At 48.3% G+C, this 16,341-nt stretch overlaps 1 protein-coding gene across 1 annotated transcript in view; it reads right to left on the reverse strand.

The window, feature by feature from the left end:
- Positions 1 to 302: 302 nt before the first annotated feature.
- Positions 303 to 16,341, reverse strand: part of TECTA (tectorin alpha) — a 47,337-nt gene continuing 31,298 nt past the window's right edge. Inside the window, exons 13-23 of the mRNA XM_019546904.1 lie at positions 13,044 to 13,427; positions 11,985 to 12,271; positions 10,888 to 11,168; positions 10,098 to 10,208; positions 6,536 to 6,738; positions 5,508 to 5,671; positions 4,604 to 4,852; positions 3,076 to 3,238; positions 2,579 to 2,666; positions 1,580 to 1,696; positions 303 to 552 (exon numbers count right to left, since the gene is read on the reverse strand). Coding sequence (XP_019402449.1) covers positions 452 to 552; positions 1,580 to 1,696; positions 2,579 to 2,666; positions 3,076 to 3,238; positions 4,604 to 4,852; positions 5,508 to 5,671; positions 6,536 to 6,738; positions 10,098 to 10,208; positions 10,888 to 11,168; positions 11,985 to 12,271; positions 13,044 to 13,427 — 2,148 coding nt within the window. The 3' untranslated portion in view covers positions 303 to 451. The remainder of the gene's footprint in view (positions 553 to 1,579; positions 1,697 to 2,578; positions 2,667 to 3,075; positions 3,239 to 4,603; positions 4,853 to 5,507; positions 5,672 to 6,535; positions 6,739 to 10,097; positions 10,209 to 10,887; positions 11,169 to 11,984; positions 12,272 to 13,043; positions 13,428 to 16,341) is intronic.

Consider the following 16,341-nt stretch of genomic DNA (forward strand, 5'->3'; position numbering starts at 1 on the left):
GTTTCTGGGCAAGGTCATTTTTTGCAGGGGGGGGCATGTCAGCAGTGTGTTGGGGGCACATCGGGGGGGCGGGGGTGTCAGCGTGCTTGTCTACAACAGGGAAAAGGAGAAGCGGAGGGCTACTGGTGCATGGTGGCGGCGGTGAGGTTGTTTGGGACGAGGAGAAGCCAGTGCAGGCTTGGTCAAATCTTGGTCAAATGTGGCACGTGCACAAACGTGTGTTGTGGCTTCATTTCAGGTGAGCGTCTGGGTCCTGTAATTCCCCATCGTGGCTGCTATTGCCTCCAGCACAAAAAAATAGGTTTTAACAGGCAACCGGCTTCAGCACTGCAATGGTTAAAAGCTTTTGTTGTTGTTCATGTACAGGCTGAGAGTTAGGGGGACATGCTTTTATCCTACAGGGATTTAGAGTAAGTAAATTACAGTACTTTAAATAGAAGCCTTGAATTAATTATGAGGTCGGGTCTGATTTATAGACAAAACGCCATAATGATAGCTGGGTTATGACGAGAAGAATTAGCCAGGCTTGAGGTTCAATGGAAGAGCTGGAGGCTAGAACGACAGACAGACAGAGGACAACGCTGAAAAATCATAAGCCCACAGTTCAAAAGAAGCAAAGGCTGGATTATTTAACAGAGCTGCAAATTGGGGAAGAGCCAGCGCCTGTGGTCAGTAGGCCTGGCTGGAGGGTAACTACAGTTCCCATCTACTAGAATCCCTCATCCAACAAGTTGCCTGCCACCCTCCCTCAGCCAGGTGTTAAAAGGGAGATGACTGACACATGTAAATGCTTTCAAACTGTTGGGCCCCAGCTAAAGCCTCCAAGGACCTGATTTCTTACAGGTGCTGGGCCTCTGAGAGCCCATCAACTTCAGAGCAAGAACTGGGGTGCTCAGCGCTGCTGGCTTTGCACCTAACTGAAGCACCGAGGGGCAGGGCCCTGTGTCACTGCACACACCCACGTGCCCCTTCCCCAGCCATGGTCCTGTTCCATGTGCAGTGCAGATGCGCAGTGGTAGGTAGCAAAACGAGACGACGAACAGGTGTCAGAGGAGGCTGGTTTTAAACCTGAGCCTCTCTGACTGTCTTATAGGCCACAAGTTAAACACTCCTCAGTAACCTCTCCAGTCCTCCTTCTGAAGTGGACCCCTGGGCGGCCAGTTAATGCCAGGCTAGGAGAAGCCACACCAACTAGCACGTGTGGCTTAGTGAGCATTTAACTACTGTAATAGGAAGCAGCAATTTATGAGTTCTAGTTTAGCCCCTTCCTTTCCCATCCACTAGTACTTATTAACTGCAGGATGCAGTGGCTCAGCTTTAAGAGGTGGGATGGAGAGAACATCTTCCTCCTATCTACCTTGTAGCCCAGTGGTTAGCGCAGTATGCTAACAACTCATAGAGGCATAAATTCAGGCCCCCTTTGGCTCAAGACAGCCTAACCACGAGGATATTGGCTAAAACATAGGAAGCTCATTCTCCACCTTTTCATGGGGATTGAGTTTTTAGCTATAGGGCAAGCCATGGATGTGGTTGCAGCCTTGACCACAGCCACTCCCCCAGTGCCCCTCTGCATAATCACCTCTGCAGCTCTTGCCATCTTCTTGCAATGTTCCTGTTACACAGCTACATAGGGGCCCATCCACCCTGCTCGTGCAGATCTGCTCACAGCCTCCGTTATCTTCACACCAGTCTAACCCTGAAACAGAAGGAAGCAGTCAAGAGCGAGTAGGCCCCTGTGGGGAGAAAACCCTTCCAAACTCCATCAGAAACATATGGAAAAGGACAGCAGAGCACTTCATCTCTTGAAAGGACCATTTTACCTCCTGGAAGCCCTGCTCGCTGCATGGATTTAGACAACTCCTGGCTGTGCATTTTTCAGGATCTGCTACTAAAAGCACTGATAAGGCTCTGCTCCCTGTCTCACAAACAACTGAGCAACCAGTGCAATCCCTGCTAGCCATGGGCCAGGTAAACACCTCCAAATCACTGCATGAAGATCAGCTTCCTGCCAGCAGGTGATGGGGCAGTGGAGATGAGTAGAGGCAAGAGAATGGGGAACTAAGAAGAGGTCTAATGAAAATGAGCTCTGAGCTTTTAGCACCCGCTAAAAATTACCACCATGTGGGCAGCAAGTGCTCAGTGCTTCCAGCAATGAGGATGTTAATGCCTCCAGCTGGACTCCCAAGCCCTGAACTGCCCAGAAAATGCTACTGAGCTGCCATTAAACATTTAAACCAGAGCAGCAGATGCTTTAGATATAGGTAGGATAACAGGGAGAATGGGTGGACACAAAAGATGGAAAAAGCATCTCTTGAGAACTATGAAAAGGAGAGGAAGCGGCTCCCTACAAAGCAATACAGGGGCAGAGAAAGCTAGTGTTAAGAACCAGAGAGTAAAACTGAGGCAGACTAGAGTGAAACCAATCAGTTGCTTTCCCACGTGCTCCGATCACACACAAAGCAGACCACAGAAATGGTGGAAACAGACGTGTTCAAGATGAGCATGTTGTTCGACAGGCTCGCAGAAGCCGAGAGGGGGTAAGGTTCTCCTCCACGTCTCTAACCCCGCGCAGACTTACGCTTTCTCCGGATGGGCCCCACTGAGATGATCTGCTCCTTGGGCTCTTTGGTAAAATCAGCAGCACTCCTGGAACTCTGAGGGCAGTTCTGAACGCACGGAAAAGGCAAGAAACGGTTATTGCAAAGGGGCCGCGGGTACCAAGGGCCTGTCTTGGATCTGCTCGAACACTGCATTCGATCCTGCTCCCACTGAGCTCACTTGCAGCACTCCCACTGAACGAGTGGTTTGTGATTAGCACCATGAAAGATAAATTCAGCCCTTTCCCCAGCGCTCTTGCTTCTGCTGGTTACAAAAGGGGGGCAGCATTTTGGGAGGCCGTTCAGCATCCTTCTACTGGGGTAGCCCTGGCACTGTGGAGTAGTGGGGAGAAACAGTGATAAGCCCTTGTAATAAGCCCCGTGGAACAGAACGGGTTTGCTGCCACGTTGCAATGGAAGATTGTGTGCACGGACACTGCTGTGGGCAAAGGAGCAGGCTAAGCCCACACCTACTTACTATTTTGCAGGAGTATTTTTCTGAGTCACAGAGCGAGACAGCACAGTGGAGATGAACTTCATCATAGTCCCCAATGAACTTGAAGACGGTGACGTGGAAACGGCAGGTCAGAGACACCCCGTTTTCCTCAATCCCAATGGTGTTATCCTTAATATTTTGGCAACTAGGAGGAAATGCAGAGGCTCAGCAGGGTCCAGACACAGGTGTGAGCTTTTATCCATCCTGCGGAGTTTGTGGTTACATCTATAGACTAAATAATCCTTTGCTCTAGCTGTTCCTTGGTGTTTATATGACAGGAGCATGAACTCCCCCTTATGAACCCTCCTTGGGTGCAGAGCGGCCAGAATCCAAACCCCAGTTTGGCAGCTCGAGTCCATGTCTTATTCCAGCCTTCCCCCAACTTTTGCTGGCTACTGCAGTGATGCAATAAACTGATTCTTATTGATTGTTCTGTCAAGTTGTTAACTTTGAATTAATATCATCGCCCCTTTCATCCAAGGATCTCGGTGTTTACAACACAAATTAATTCTGCTTTGCAACACCCCTGAAGCACTGAGAAGTAATGTGATGTGGCCCAAGGTCACACAAGGAGTCAGAGATGGAACTGGCTATTGAATGAGACACTTTCCAAGCCCTGCCCTTCATCCTGGTGATTAACGTAGATGGAAGCGATGAATTTATATATTCAACTTGAAACATTTGGGACCTGTTCTTTTTTTGGGGGGGAGGGGGAGAGTTGACCCCTTTTTTCCCCACAGCAGCTCTGTGAGCTCATTTATGAACAACCTTGAACTTTCAAGCCTTCCTACCTTTGAATGACCATTTCTACCTCTGACATGAGGACAATGCCACCCTGTAAAGTACCCAGCTACTCTTGGGTGACAATTGCTATATCAGTGCAAAAAATCCCATTATTATTATTAGCAGCAACAGCTCACAGGGTTGGTGGCAAAAATCTTAAAACCCTGACAGTTGCTTCCCACACTGAATCACCCAGGACCTATCCTCTAACACGGTGCATCTGCTTACTTAGGGGGTAGTATGGACTTCAAAGTCTACATCACTACAGGCAGTGAGAGAAAGCCAAATGCAGCTCCTCTCTGGAGCAGTAGCACCAGAACACTGACCACGGCACGTGGGCTATGCATTGCACTGGGCCCTGCCCTTTTTGCAATTAAACATGTGATGATAATGAGAAATGCTGAGGGTTGACACTGGGCCACCAGTTGAAAATCATCGAAAGCCACAATTCTAGTGATTTTTTTTTTCTTTTTTTTTTTTTTTTTAGATTATGCACCTCACTGTGACACCCTGGGGATGGCAAGCATGGCTACGGAAGCACAAATCAGTGATTCATCTATGCTGGCACTGGCACACGCTGCTGGGAAGGAAATGACATTCCTAAAGTGCAAAGAGCCAGGTTGTTAGCTGGTGTGAAGGGACCTTGTTGTCCTCAGTGCTTTACACCAGCCAACAAACTTGTGTAGCAAAAGAAAGGCAGAGAAAGGCTTTGTTAGACGCCACCTACCCTCCTTCAATAATGAAGTATCTCAGCTTGTCGTTGCTGTCCCGAGAAGGGGTTGCATAACACTTGTTCAGCGTTAGAATCAGGTGGCTTGAATCTGCTCCAACGACGAAGACCCCCACATATAGCACGTCCCGGGTGGTTAGCACCACTTCACCCTGGCGGTAGGGGTGTTTGTAGGAGGAGTTCTTGTACAAGGCCATCTTGGTTGTGAAGCTGCCTTCTTGGGTTGGGACTGTCAAGTTGATCACACTGAAGGGGGGAAGCAAAGCTCATGAGAAACCAGCAAGGAGAGTAGCATCTGAATACAGGGAAAGGCAGGTGTTCCCAGAGCAGAAAACAGGATCCAGAATACAGCTTGACTGAAATGGCTGAGACTGTCACCAGCCAACAGCATGGTTTGATGGTCTCTGTTCAAGAACTGGCAATGTTGATAGCATTCACTGGCAGTCTTCCAATGGAGGCCAAGGCCTAGATGGGCTGTAGAAATCCCTACAAGTTTTCCCCACATGCTAGGAAAGCTGCCAGGCTATCACCACCCCTGCTTTTCCTATTCTGAGCATTCAGAAATGTTAAAGACCACTGTGATCATCTAGTCTGTCCTCCTTCCCCCAGGAATTTCACTCAGTGATTGTTGCATCAAGCCAATACCTGATTGTTAAGCTAGAACACATTTTTTAGAAGGTGGAAAGAATCCAACCTTTAGTCATGGAGAATCAGCCACATTCCCTGCACAGGCAGTTCCAGAAATGACCTACCCACACTGTAGTGTAACTACTAGCAGGAGTTAAGTTACCTCCAAGTTCTCAGGCTAAACAGCGAAGACAGTCTTAGGGGCTCTCGGACCAGCACTAGATCTATGCGCACGCAGACATGCACATACAAAGCAGTCAAAAGCCACTCTTACCTAAGCATTGGCCTCACGACTGAATCCAAAGAAATTTTAATATCCAGCTCATACGCGCATGAGAACTCCACATTGATGGTTCGGTCCCGGGTGATTATGTTTCCAGTGTTGTTTGCACTCTCAATCCAGACAGTATTTTTATACATGATGTGGGTGCCATTGGACTGTGCAGGAGACCAAGAAAAAAAGATGACATTATTTTTCTATTAATGGGTCAATGCAGTCATTACAATCCCACTTCTCTCCCCTGAAAATAGTAGAACAAAGTCACTGTGTATTAAATAATTGCAGACAGATTGTAAACTGCTTGGCAGGCCTGGAGAGCTTTTTATTTTACATTTGTGCAGCACCTGATGCAACAGGGCCACGATTCCCTACTGGAGTCTGTGCACAGGGCAGTAGTAATAAAGAGTCAGCTTTCATCCATCCTCTCCAGAAAATAAATTTGAGCACAAAATATACTTTTTAAACTTATAACAGCATCGTTCATCATGGAGGGCCCTCAGGATACCAGTAACCCTCCACTAAAATGCATCCACTTTTGGAATACAAAACAATGGCTGTTTAACAACACACAAGAATGCCACATCTCAGTGGCACTAAAAGGAGATGTAACTAGGCAGAGAACAAGTGCCCAGTCTAGAATTTGCATGGGACACCAGAGCAATCATCCTGTTCTCTCATGCCATGCACACAAAAAAGTTTGGAGCTGCCTTTTACAACACACAGATAGAGAAAAATACCCCATGCCCTGGAAAGAAAGTGTGTGATCAACCCTTAATATAATTTAATGAGGCACTGAAGCATTATTCAGTCATTGTGACTTCTGAGTTCAAATAATAAACCTGACACTAAAATGACTGCCTGTGTGTTTCTCACACTCATTTCTTTTATGCTCCTGTGTGTTGTTTGGTTCGGTTCCAGGGCGTATGTTTCCACATATCACTCCAGCAACATTTACTTTATAACAATGCACCATTAAATGCTGGCTGCCTTCCCCACTCCTCCACATGCACAGCTCTTCTCACCTGCACAATGTTTCCACAGTTCCCCTTGGTGTTGTTGATCTGGAAGGAGATGAAGTCTTCTCCTTCGATGCCTGGGCAGTGGCGGTCATTAATGCGCACCCCTTCCCTCTCAAAGCCCAGCTGGAAGAGCTTGCACTTTGATATGGAGACCTCCATCTGTGCGGCTTTGCAGGTCACTTCTGCATCAATGATGTCATGGGAGTCTAGGAGAAATAAAAGAGTGGTTTTAAAAAAAGTGCTGAAAAGTCAAGCCTGGCCAACCAGGAGAAGACCCTGTGTGGACATGAGCATTAGGAAGTAGAGAACTGGTAAAAATGACCAGCAAAGGATTTATAAAGAAGAGCACCAGAACACTGGCCACCCACCCTCCCAGCTTTGACACATTCAGATCCAGACCTGGAGACCATTGTGCATCTCAGGCCTTCCTCTCTACTGTACCCGGTGGTCCTAGAATTCAGGCCCTTCTGAATTTTAAACCTGGATGCAAAATGAGCCATGAAACCCACAGTTGTTAGGGGAGACAAGAACAGAAGAGGTCAAAGTGCAGAAGGCTGAGCTCCGTTTTGTAGGCTCCATTTGCATCTGCTGTTTTGCACGTCTCACTGAACTGCACATGCAAAGGAGGTGGCTAGAGTACAGGAGCTGAGATTTGGGCCTGCACTTCATGTTGTGGGTGCAGACTGTGCCCACGTGCCCTCAGTTCTTCTGGCATGCCGCTTTTGCATTGGCTGTGCGAGCCTCTGCCTCGAAGGTGCCATGCATTGACACTTCCCATTGCAGCTTGCTGTGGGGTGCTGGCTCAGACAAAGCAACTCAAACGACAAGCTTCAGAGTGAAGAAGGAGGTACCATCTCCCCTGCGTACATTGGGGCGAAAGACTTGCCACCAAAGGAAGAGTAACAGCACTTGAGGAGATGACTCTGTGGTCTAAGCGCCAGATGAATTAGTGCTCTGGCACCACAGTGACAGGCAATTTAGAGAAATGATAGTTTAGATGCGATTCTCTAAAAACAGTGGTCCAAATCTTGCCAGGCATGACTCAGACACGCCATCTTTCCAAGGCAGTTAGACCAACTCCCACAGCATTTGCTAGTCCCTGGATGCTGGGCTCTGGTAGAAACTAGTTTTCGTAATGGTAATGAGGTCTTCACCGGGGTCCTCTGCATCTAAATTTGGCTACCACCTGCTACCCAGAGGTGGCTGCCTGTCACTTGTGTCTGTAGAGTGCAAGCACTTTGATATCTTTTATAATGAAAAGGTCTATCTATGTTCAACCAAGTTGCAGATTTTTCATTTATGTTTCAGCTGCTATCATGGGCCAGGACAACTCCTGTTCTCACTTCCCCCTGCCCCTCCTGTCCTGTAGAGTCCTTGCCCCCAAAGAGTTTATAAGCTATGTAATACACTTCGTATTATAGAGGAAGAAACTCAGGCAGAAGGGAGGGAAGCGGCTTGCACAGCATCACCCGGTGAGTCAGAGAAATGGAAACCAGAAACCAGGCCTCCCCAGACACCTGCTGGTACCCAACCCAGACTCTTTTCCCCCTAAGGCTCCTTTCTGGAGTCATTTTTTTAAGGGAATGTTATTTATGCTGCCGCAAAGCTTTCATTATTTGTACAAAACTGAGCAAGTCAGATTATGTGTAACTTCATTAAGATGGAAATGCCTGGTGCACTGGAGTGTGCGTCTGCATATATTACTGGCTCCACTGGTGTGAAGCCACAACAGAGCTGCTGTGAACACACCCAGTATGTGGCCTCATCTATATACTCCACGGGTCCAAGTCCCTGTTGACGTGCCTATGAGCAGGCTGCTCTTCTGCATCGTTGCTCCAGCCAGGCTGGCGACGGCACAATGAGAGCATTTGCTAATGCTTCCTAAAGGTTCTTGGCCCCTCAGCAGCTTGAGCTGTCTTTCTCCTTGGCTCTCGGGAAAGGATGGAGATGTAAGTAAATTGTGGAGCTGCGCTGTCAGGACTCTTGGGATCTTTTTGTTCAGTTGTACTGGAGGTGTATTGGGTGACTTAAATGCTTTGGGCCTCCGTTTCCTTCTATGTCTAAAATGGAGATAATATTTCATTTATACAGTAACATCTGTCACATGTTGTGAGGTCCCCATATCAGAGGGCCCAAAAGGTATTACTAGGAAGAACTTTGGACATTGCTTCTATACATCTAATATCTGTGGGAGAAGGGTACAGCACTGCTTGGTGCCCAACGCTGGCATGGGTGGCTTTGGAGAGCAATATTTTTTCCTAGAAGCCAATCCAGGGAGGCTTTGGATCACCCCCCACCTCTACTTTCACAGCATTGCCCTTTGGGAAGGCTGCTTTCAGCTGAGGACTGGAACCTTCTCTCATCGACTCTTTGCTCTCTTGTCTTGCATTCACTCTTAAATTAGACTGATCGCATGTTGCATGTCTTGTGCCATTATAAGACTCCGGGCTGGGAGGGGGGCTCATCCACAGGGCAGAAGAAAAGTCAAATGTAGCTCTCACAAAGTCCTCACATCAAATGCCTGGGAACCCTCTTCCCTGAGATAACTACTCCCTCCTCATTCTGCATCTTGTCACTGAGGAGCGATGCCGAGGAGGCTTTCATTGCCAGCGAGCCTAGCTGACAAGCAATTTATATTCATTGATCGCGGAGGAGAGGACCGTGCAAAATTGATTTTTGATTTTTTTTTAAAAAATGTATGCACATTTGTATGGAAATGACGTGAGGCCCTGGGGCTCCTGGCAAGCCAAAGACAAGGCCAGGCAAAAGTATACCTTGGGAAGTGCTCCTGTGTCAGCCCCTGGGAGGATGGACTAGATAAATTAGTAGGTCTGTTTGATTCTGAGGTCGGATCCTCAGCTGGCATGAATTCACCTAAACCCTGAGGTCTCTATTACTACACCACTTTACACCAGCGGATTTCCATGATGAAGAGATGAAAGCCTACAGAGGGTAGGAGCTCTCTCTTAGTGTAGGCTGGCTGAACAATGTATCTATGATTTCAAGGGCTTCTCTATTTTCAGTTGGTTTCATATACCTAAAGAATGTCTTTGTTTGCACCTGTGGGACTATAACTGAGATGAAGTCGGAGACATTGGGAGCTACAGATTAATCTGGCCGCGCTTTCCTCTTGTGGAACAGCATCCTTTTGAAGATCTTGCTGTGCTTTACAAACATGGGAGGACTCATTTCCACTGCACCCTCTGAAGAAGCTTTAGCCTTGCTCTTCAGATAGGAAACATGAGGCATAGGGTGCAACTTCCCTGAAGTTGCACAGCAAGCCAGTGCCAGAGCCATGATTAGACCCCAAAGGCCTTGACAGACAAGTCTTTTGGCACCTTCCCCACCTAAGCGTTTTTCCCCTCTGGTGTGCAGTCTCAGAGGTGGGCCTGAGTGGAAATGGGTTGCTGAAGTAGCAGTCTCATTTGAATTACATGTAGACATGAAAGGCTCAGTTGAGTTTGTTTTCTATCTCAGTTGAGTTCATGAGCCCCAGAAGCCGGCCTTCCCACTTAACCTCCTGAACTGTGGCATGGCGAGAGATGCTGTTATCATGGTCACTCACTGTTTCCGTAGGGTGGAGGCTCAATGCAACCACACAGTTCCCCGCCATTGTCCATCTCGCAGCTCCTGTTGGGACAGTCGGCTCCCACACAGGGGTCTTCAACCACTCCTGCTAAAAAGGAGAAGAGAGACAAGAACAGCAGCATGATTTACAGACCAGTACCTGGGCCGTTCTTTATCACGCACTAGACCTTCAGGGCAGTGCCAGTTTTGGTGATTTTGCAACAATTCATAGTTTAATAGTTGTTAGGCGCTAGAAGGGATCTTACAGATCACTGGGTCCAGCCCCCCAATTCTGGTGATATTGGATGATTCACTTAGAGCCCCAGCTCTTGGGGTCTGGAAAACCATGAACACCTTAGCTTTATTGTTTATAAGGTAGTTTCTTGCTTTCATGGCTGCAGAAAAAATTCTGGGACACCTGAAGCAAGTGCACCTTACATCCTTGGGAGCACAGAGCAAAGGGACCCACTGTCTTAAAGTCAGAGCATTTTGTTTTGTTGTTCAGCCTCATGATTTTTCAGCCCATCTCATGACTTCTTGGGGCCTGACTAGTGTCCTTCACATGACTAGTTAGCAGCACTGCTCAAAAAGGCCTTACCTAGTAAAGGGCTGATTCCAGAGAAAGGAAGTCCATCACGATATGGGCTAATATTAACAAATAACTAATTCAATCTTGGCCTACCCCACATAACACCCATTGTGAAGCTGGATACAGCGGAGGAATGGAACTGCTAAGTACTAGGCAGCAAATCCCAAGGCACAGAAGAAGGTTAGCCTAGCTCTCTTACAGCAATTCTCCTTTTCGATCCACTCAGTGCCAAGGATCCCAAAGGAACGGCAGGCCTCCCCGTAGGCAATTAGGGAGCCACAGAGCTGGTACTTCTTCTGGTTGTAGCAGCCGTCGAGGAAACACGACTCGTAGAAAGGCAGAGGGTCCAGCAGCCCATAGCAGGGCTGGAAGAAGCCCTTCATGTCCGTCAGCTTGAGGCAGTAGCTGTCACTCTGCAGCTTCTGGATCTGCACGTTGTCGCAAGCTGCAGCGTACTGCGAGTACTGCAGCTCATTGCAGCTGTGGGGAAGGGATTAAAGAGGACATCAGCGAGATCAGTGGGATGACATGCTGGGCCGTGAGCCCAGGTTTGTGGTGAAGCCACAAACAGCTCGACGTGAGGACAATGCTCAGGTTTCTGCCTTATCACGTCCTGAGTAATTGTCAGGCTCTCCACTGATTTCCTGGCTGCTTTTCTCCTTCCATTGTATCTTATGGATCTAAGATGAAATTTCCTCTGTGCAGAAAGCCAATAACAAGGACTGTGGGGACCCCTCAAGCCCTGCTTCACCCAGAGACTGACACGTATATTCCTTGACCCATCCCCACCTCCAAAAGACTGATTCGCTGCTAATCATGTGCCTTAAAAGGCACGTCACGTGCATGCGGCTGGCATCTTCATTACTTGCATCCTCAAATTCGCTTCTAAGTGGGACATTCAAACAAACACACTGGCTGACTCGAGCAATGGGTCTGCCATTTTAAAAACCCCATCCTCGCCTCTTGAGCTTGGATTCTTAAAGGGACTTAAGGGAGTTTGGTGGCCAACTCTGATTGGAATTCAGTGAGAGTTAAATGCCTAATTCCTTTAGGCTAACTCTGAGTTGCTCCTACATACTCAGCCATCTAAAAGATAAGTGCTTGTGCCAGCTATTAACTGTGGATATAGGGAACACCGTGTCAGGTGCCAGATAATAGGGCAGAGGGACCCTTTGGAAATCCAAACTATTCCCTGCACACCTTGAACTCCAGCTGATATATGGCAAAGCTCTCACTGACTCAGTTGGAGCCAGAACAAGGCCTCAACTGGGTCTGTGCACTCAGATTCACGCTCACCTCTTCTGCATGCCATTGGTTTTCCAGCTCTGAGCCAGCACTACACTGCTGACCACCGGCTTCCCTCGCAGGGTGACATAGTCGTCTGTCCGGTCCCCGTTGAAGTTGCCGCACAAGCCGCACACTTTGTTCTGCAGCCGCTCGCTGATGCTGATTTTGATGACGTTGTAGCCGTTGTAGTGGATCTGGATGTCGGGGCTGGAGTCAATCACCAGGAAACCCTCCATGCTGTAGATTTTAGTTGACAGCCCGGTGACAAAAGGGATGCTCACCTGGGTGCCGTTCACCTAGTCGAGGAAAGAGACAGTGCAGGAGCTGCTCACCTCTCTGCACCTTTGGGGCAGATTGTGCCCAGTAGGGACATGGCCCAACAAAGATGCGCTGCATCATCTCTGTGTGTTGCCACGGCCAGCTTTGTGAGGGAGGCTGGGAAACGCCATGATTATCCCCCCCTCCCATTCTTCCTTTTTCCTGCTATCTTTGGTGTTTTTTGGGCCTCCAAAATGAAACTAAAAGGAGGCCATTTCCCTTGTAAAACCAGGCAATTTCACTGCTGTTTAGATTGTGAGGTCTCTGACACAGGAACCATCTTTTTGCTCCATGGTTGCCCAGAACCTAGTATAATGCAGGGCAAGGCTTGGCCTGAAGTGCTACCACAGCACGAATGATACACACCAGTTGGACCCAAACCTGGACTCAAATTAGCCTCAAGGTGATCTGTGGGACACAGACCCTGTGAATAGGCTCTTTAACACTCCCCTACGTGGTTGCGTTTCTTCACTAGGTAGAGAACGACATTCACATCCACCATACCCACCCCTGAGAAGAGCTTCTCATCACCTGAGATGGGGAGGGAGCTGGAGACTTTCTGAACTCCACTTGGGCTTTATCTAGGGCCAATCTACCTCACGGGGAAGGAGCTCAGATGGGTCAACCATGGGCAGTGGCACAAGACTCTTTGTCTTGGCTTTTTCCACCTGGAATGATCCCAGCATGGCCCTGCCTCTGGGGGGTCAGGCACTCCCCTCTGCCTCCCCTCCAAAAACCCCAGCACTTTACCTTGATAGTGTTCCGGTCACTGATGAGAATCTGCTCCTCGTTGATGTAGAAATACACTGGGGAGATGACAGTGAGGTTGGGGGACGACCACTTGTCAAAGTTGATGATGAGCTGGAAGGAGAAGTCGGGCAGCTTCTGGCAGATGGTGGACAGGACGAAGGCGCAGTTGGCTGGGAAGCGGAGGAAGGCTCCGTCAAAGGTCCGGAAGACGCCGCCACCCGCTGCAATGCAATAGGAGCTCTTCGTGCTGAAGCAGCCGCGGACACCATTGCGCAAGGCACACTCCTCGTCCGACTTGCAGTGCCGCGGGTCGCACTGGATGAGGTTGCGGCGGAAGCAGCGGCAGCGCCGGGTACAGTCGCTGTTCCAGAAGAGCTGCTTGGGCTAAAAAGGAGGAAGCACAAAGAAGGGCCACGTCGCTAGATGGATGAGCCTACTGTCTTCGGCTGGGTGCCCATCACTGGGGCCGCTGGGCATACAGTGAGCGTGCAGGCTCAGCCCACCGGACCTGCCAAGGCAGTTTCTAAGGCACAGTCGACCCTTTGGCTAAGGGGAGCTGTGACACATATGCAATCTCAAATAAACCACTGATAGCTCCAGTCCAGTACTCCACTGCCAGACATGGCCAATACCTGATAGTTGGGAGGAAGATGGAGGGGGAGGGCGAGCTCTGTAACACCAATTGCGTAGTACTATCCAGAGGACAGACTCCTGGGGTGCTCCTAGGCCCTGAACAATGAGATTTAATTAGCCTGCTTCAGAGCCACCACAGTAATTAATCATCCTAAAATTGTCCGGCCCTTTTAAAAATCCAGCTGCAGGCTTTCACTTTTCATAGACTCCGTGAACTAGGAGCCAATAATAATAATAATAATAAAAAGATAACTCCAAGAAACGCACCTTTGCCAAAGCCTTGCAAGCCGCAAAAGTAAGGCAAATCTGAAGTTGCAGTTTCCACAGCAACCTCTCCTGTCTCTCTCAAAACTATAGCGCTATAAATATCCATCCCTTTGACCACTTTCTTGTACTGTTCCAGCAGAACACAAATTGACTTAAAGCCCCTGTATCAGATTTCCAGTATAATTGAACATACAGGTATTCTTCACTTCTGATAAGAACTTAGACACCACATTTTTTTGAAGGAGAAAAACAACCACAGGACTCTGGATAAAAACAGCTCGTAAACAAGCCATCTTTCTCGAGAAGCAGCCTGCCCTGGGATGACTTCAGTGCGACAAACACTCCACGGCTGCATTAATCACCCCGAGGTGAGACTCTCATCTACAGCTCCATTTGTGAGGCCACCACACTCAAACCCGCCTGTGTACTTTTGGGCAGAGTCACCTGGCCATGTTAAATGCTGCCCAGTGGATCTACGGCCTCCTTTCTTCATGCATGTAAAGGCTGCAAGTTATCTCGCTTGCATGCAAATGGGAAATGTGCAAAACATGCCTGCAGTGTTGTACAATACACATGTAATGGGTGTGTCACAGCCATGTTGAAAAGCCAGGACTGGAGGGTCTGGTCTTTATAACTAAAACAACTGAGTCTTTCCCCGGGTCCAAACGGGAGCAGCATGTACAAGCTCATATGAGCTGCTTTTGTTCGCCCTAGGGCAAGACCCAGCAGACAGGCACTTACTGCTCGATGGCTGCCTTGGCTGCAGTTTGATCATTTTGCCCATGCCCTAGGCAGTTTTCTCAAGATTAGGCAGAGTCAGTCTCAGACAGGACTAGAAGCCAGGAGTCCTGGCTTCTGGTCCCCATCCACTCAACCACTGAAGGTTTCTTTTCTAAACTACATATACACAGCTTATACATATAAATATATCCCAACTGGCTTGGTACTTCCCTTGGAGGAAACTAATTACTCCAGGGCCAAACACACCCCTCTCAAACGTCCCCATTTTAGTCTGACACTTCTGTATGTTGTGCGCAAACATGATGGCCCTTCTCCCTGTGAAAAATCACTTCCATCAGAAATGCAAAATCGATACGCAGAAGCCACAGAAAGAGCTGTCAGTGTTAACTTTTTACCTCTCCTGATGGAACGATTCTTGTTTTATTGCTCAATGCATCCCCTGTTTGGGGCTGAGTGTGGTGAGAGATGCCAACCAACTCTCATGTCTAATTTAAGCCTTAGAGGAGAAGAAAATGATGCGAGTGACAAGCCACTGAAAAGAAGTGCTTATTAGTGACAGCAGAGCAACTGAATGCCAGCGACAGCACAATGGTCCACGAGGCCTGGTGGGGCGAGCGCCGGTACCACCCGCTCCCAGCTGCATCGGGGGCGCCGTAGGCTTTTGGCCAATGAATGGTATCATTTTGCTACGTCCCAGCAGAAAACCATCCACGGCCCTTCACAAACTCAAGACACGAAAGCCTTCTCCTCTGCATCTCTCCGCCTCGGCCCCCCTCATGCCAGCTCTCATCTGAAAACATCTCTCACTTCCCTCCAGATTCTCCTCCGCCCTCCACTGTTTATTACTTTAACCCTATAATTTCTAGTAGAGATGTAAACCCGACCCTCTCCTCTATTTGACTCGACGGTAAAGAGAGATTAGGTCCCCTGAAGTCAAGAGAACTAACTGCATGGGTGAAGGAAAGGGAAAACCGACATCACCGGTTCACGCAAATGATACCAGACCAATTAAAGTTTCATTGCATTGTGCTTTTACTGTGCGCCAGGCTGAAATTCTTAATTCATTATTAAGAATTTGTTGTTCCTTTGCAAGGATTAAAGCTGATTAATATTACATAACGTGAAGAATTATATAGCTAAATACATTACGTTATTAATTATGCCGGGATCATTCTCCAGAAAACGACAGAGAAAACTCTCTCCGCGGTCCTGTGCCAGTGGTGCAGCTAGCCGAGGAGGGGGAAGCTGTTAAATGTACCCACAAATTATCCTCCAGGAAGATTTCACCCTCCCACGGAGCCAGAAGCAAAGACAGAAAAGAATTCCCTTGTTTTGAACTGAAGTCTAACAGGGCCCTCTCCAATTAGAAGGCAACAAAGGGCGTAAAAAACAGAGCAGATGGAGCACATTTCCATTCTCCGTGTCTGTTTTGTTCTTGTTTGGGAACCGTTTATTACCCAATTCCACAGGCTGTTTGGGGAAGAAAAGCACCATAATTTGTGCTGTCTGCTCTGAGAGTCAACTTTCTCTGAGCAGGAAGGGAGAAAAAAAGAAAGACAAGAGCAGCTCCTTGAAGGTGCCGTCATTGAGATGCAACCCCTCCATCCATCCAGACGAAGTTAGCTAAGAGCAAGAGATGCAGAGCCATCAGGGGACT

Source organism: Crocodylus porosus, unplaced genomic scaffold (genome assembly GCF_001723895.1).
Source record: "Crocodylus porosus isolate Cpor-Errol unplaced genomic scaffold, CroPor_comp1, whole genome shotgun sequence".
Lineage (NCBI taxonomy): Eukaryota > Metazoa > Chordata > Crocodylia > Crocodylidae > Crocodylus > Crocodylus porosus.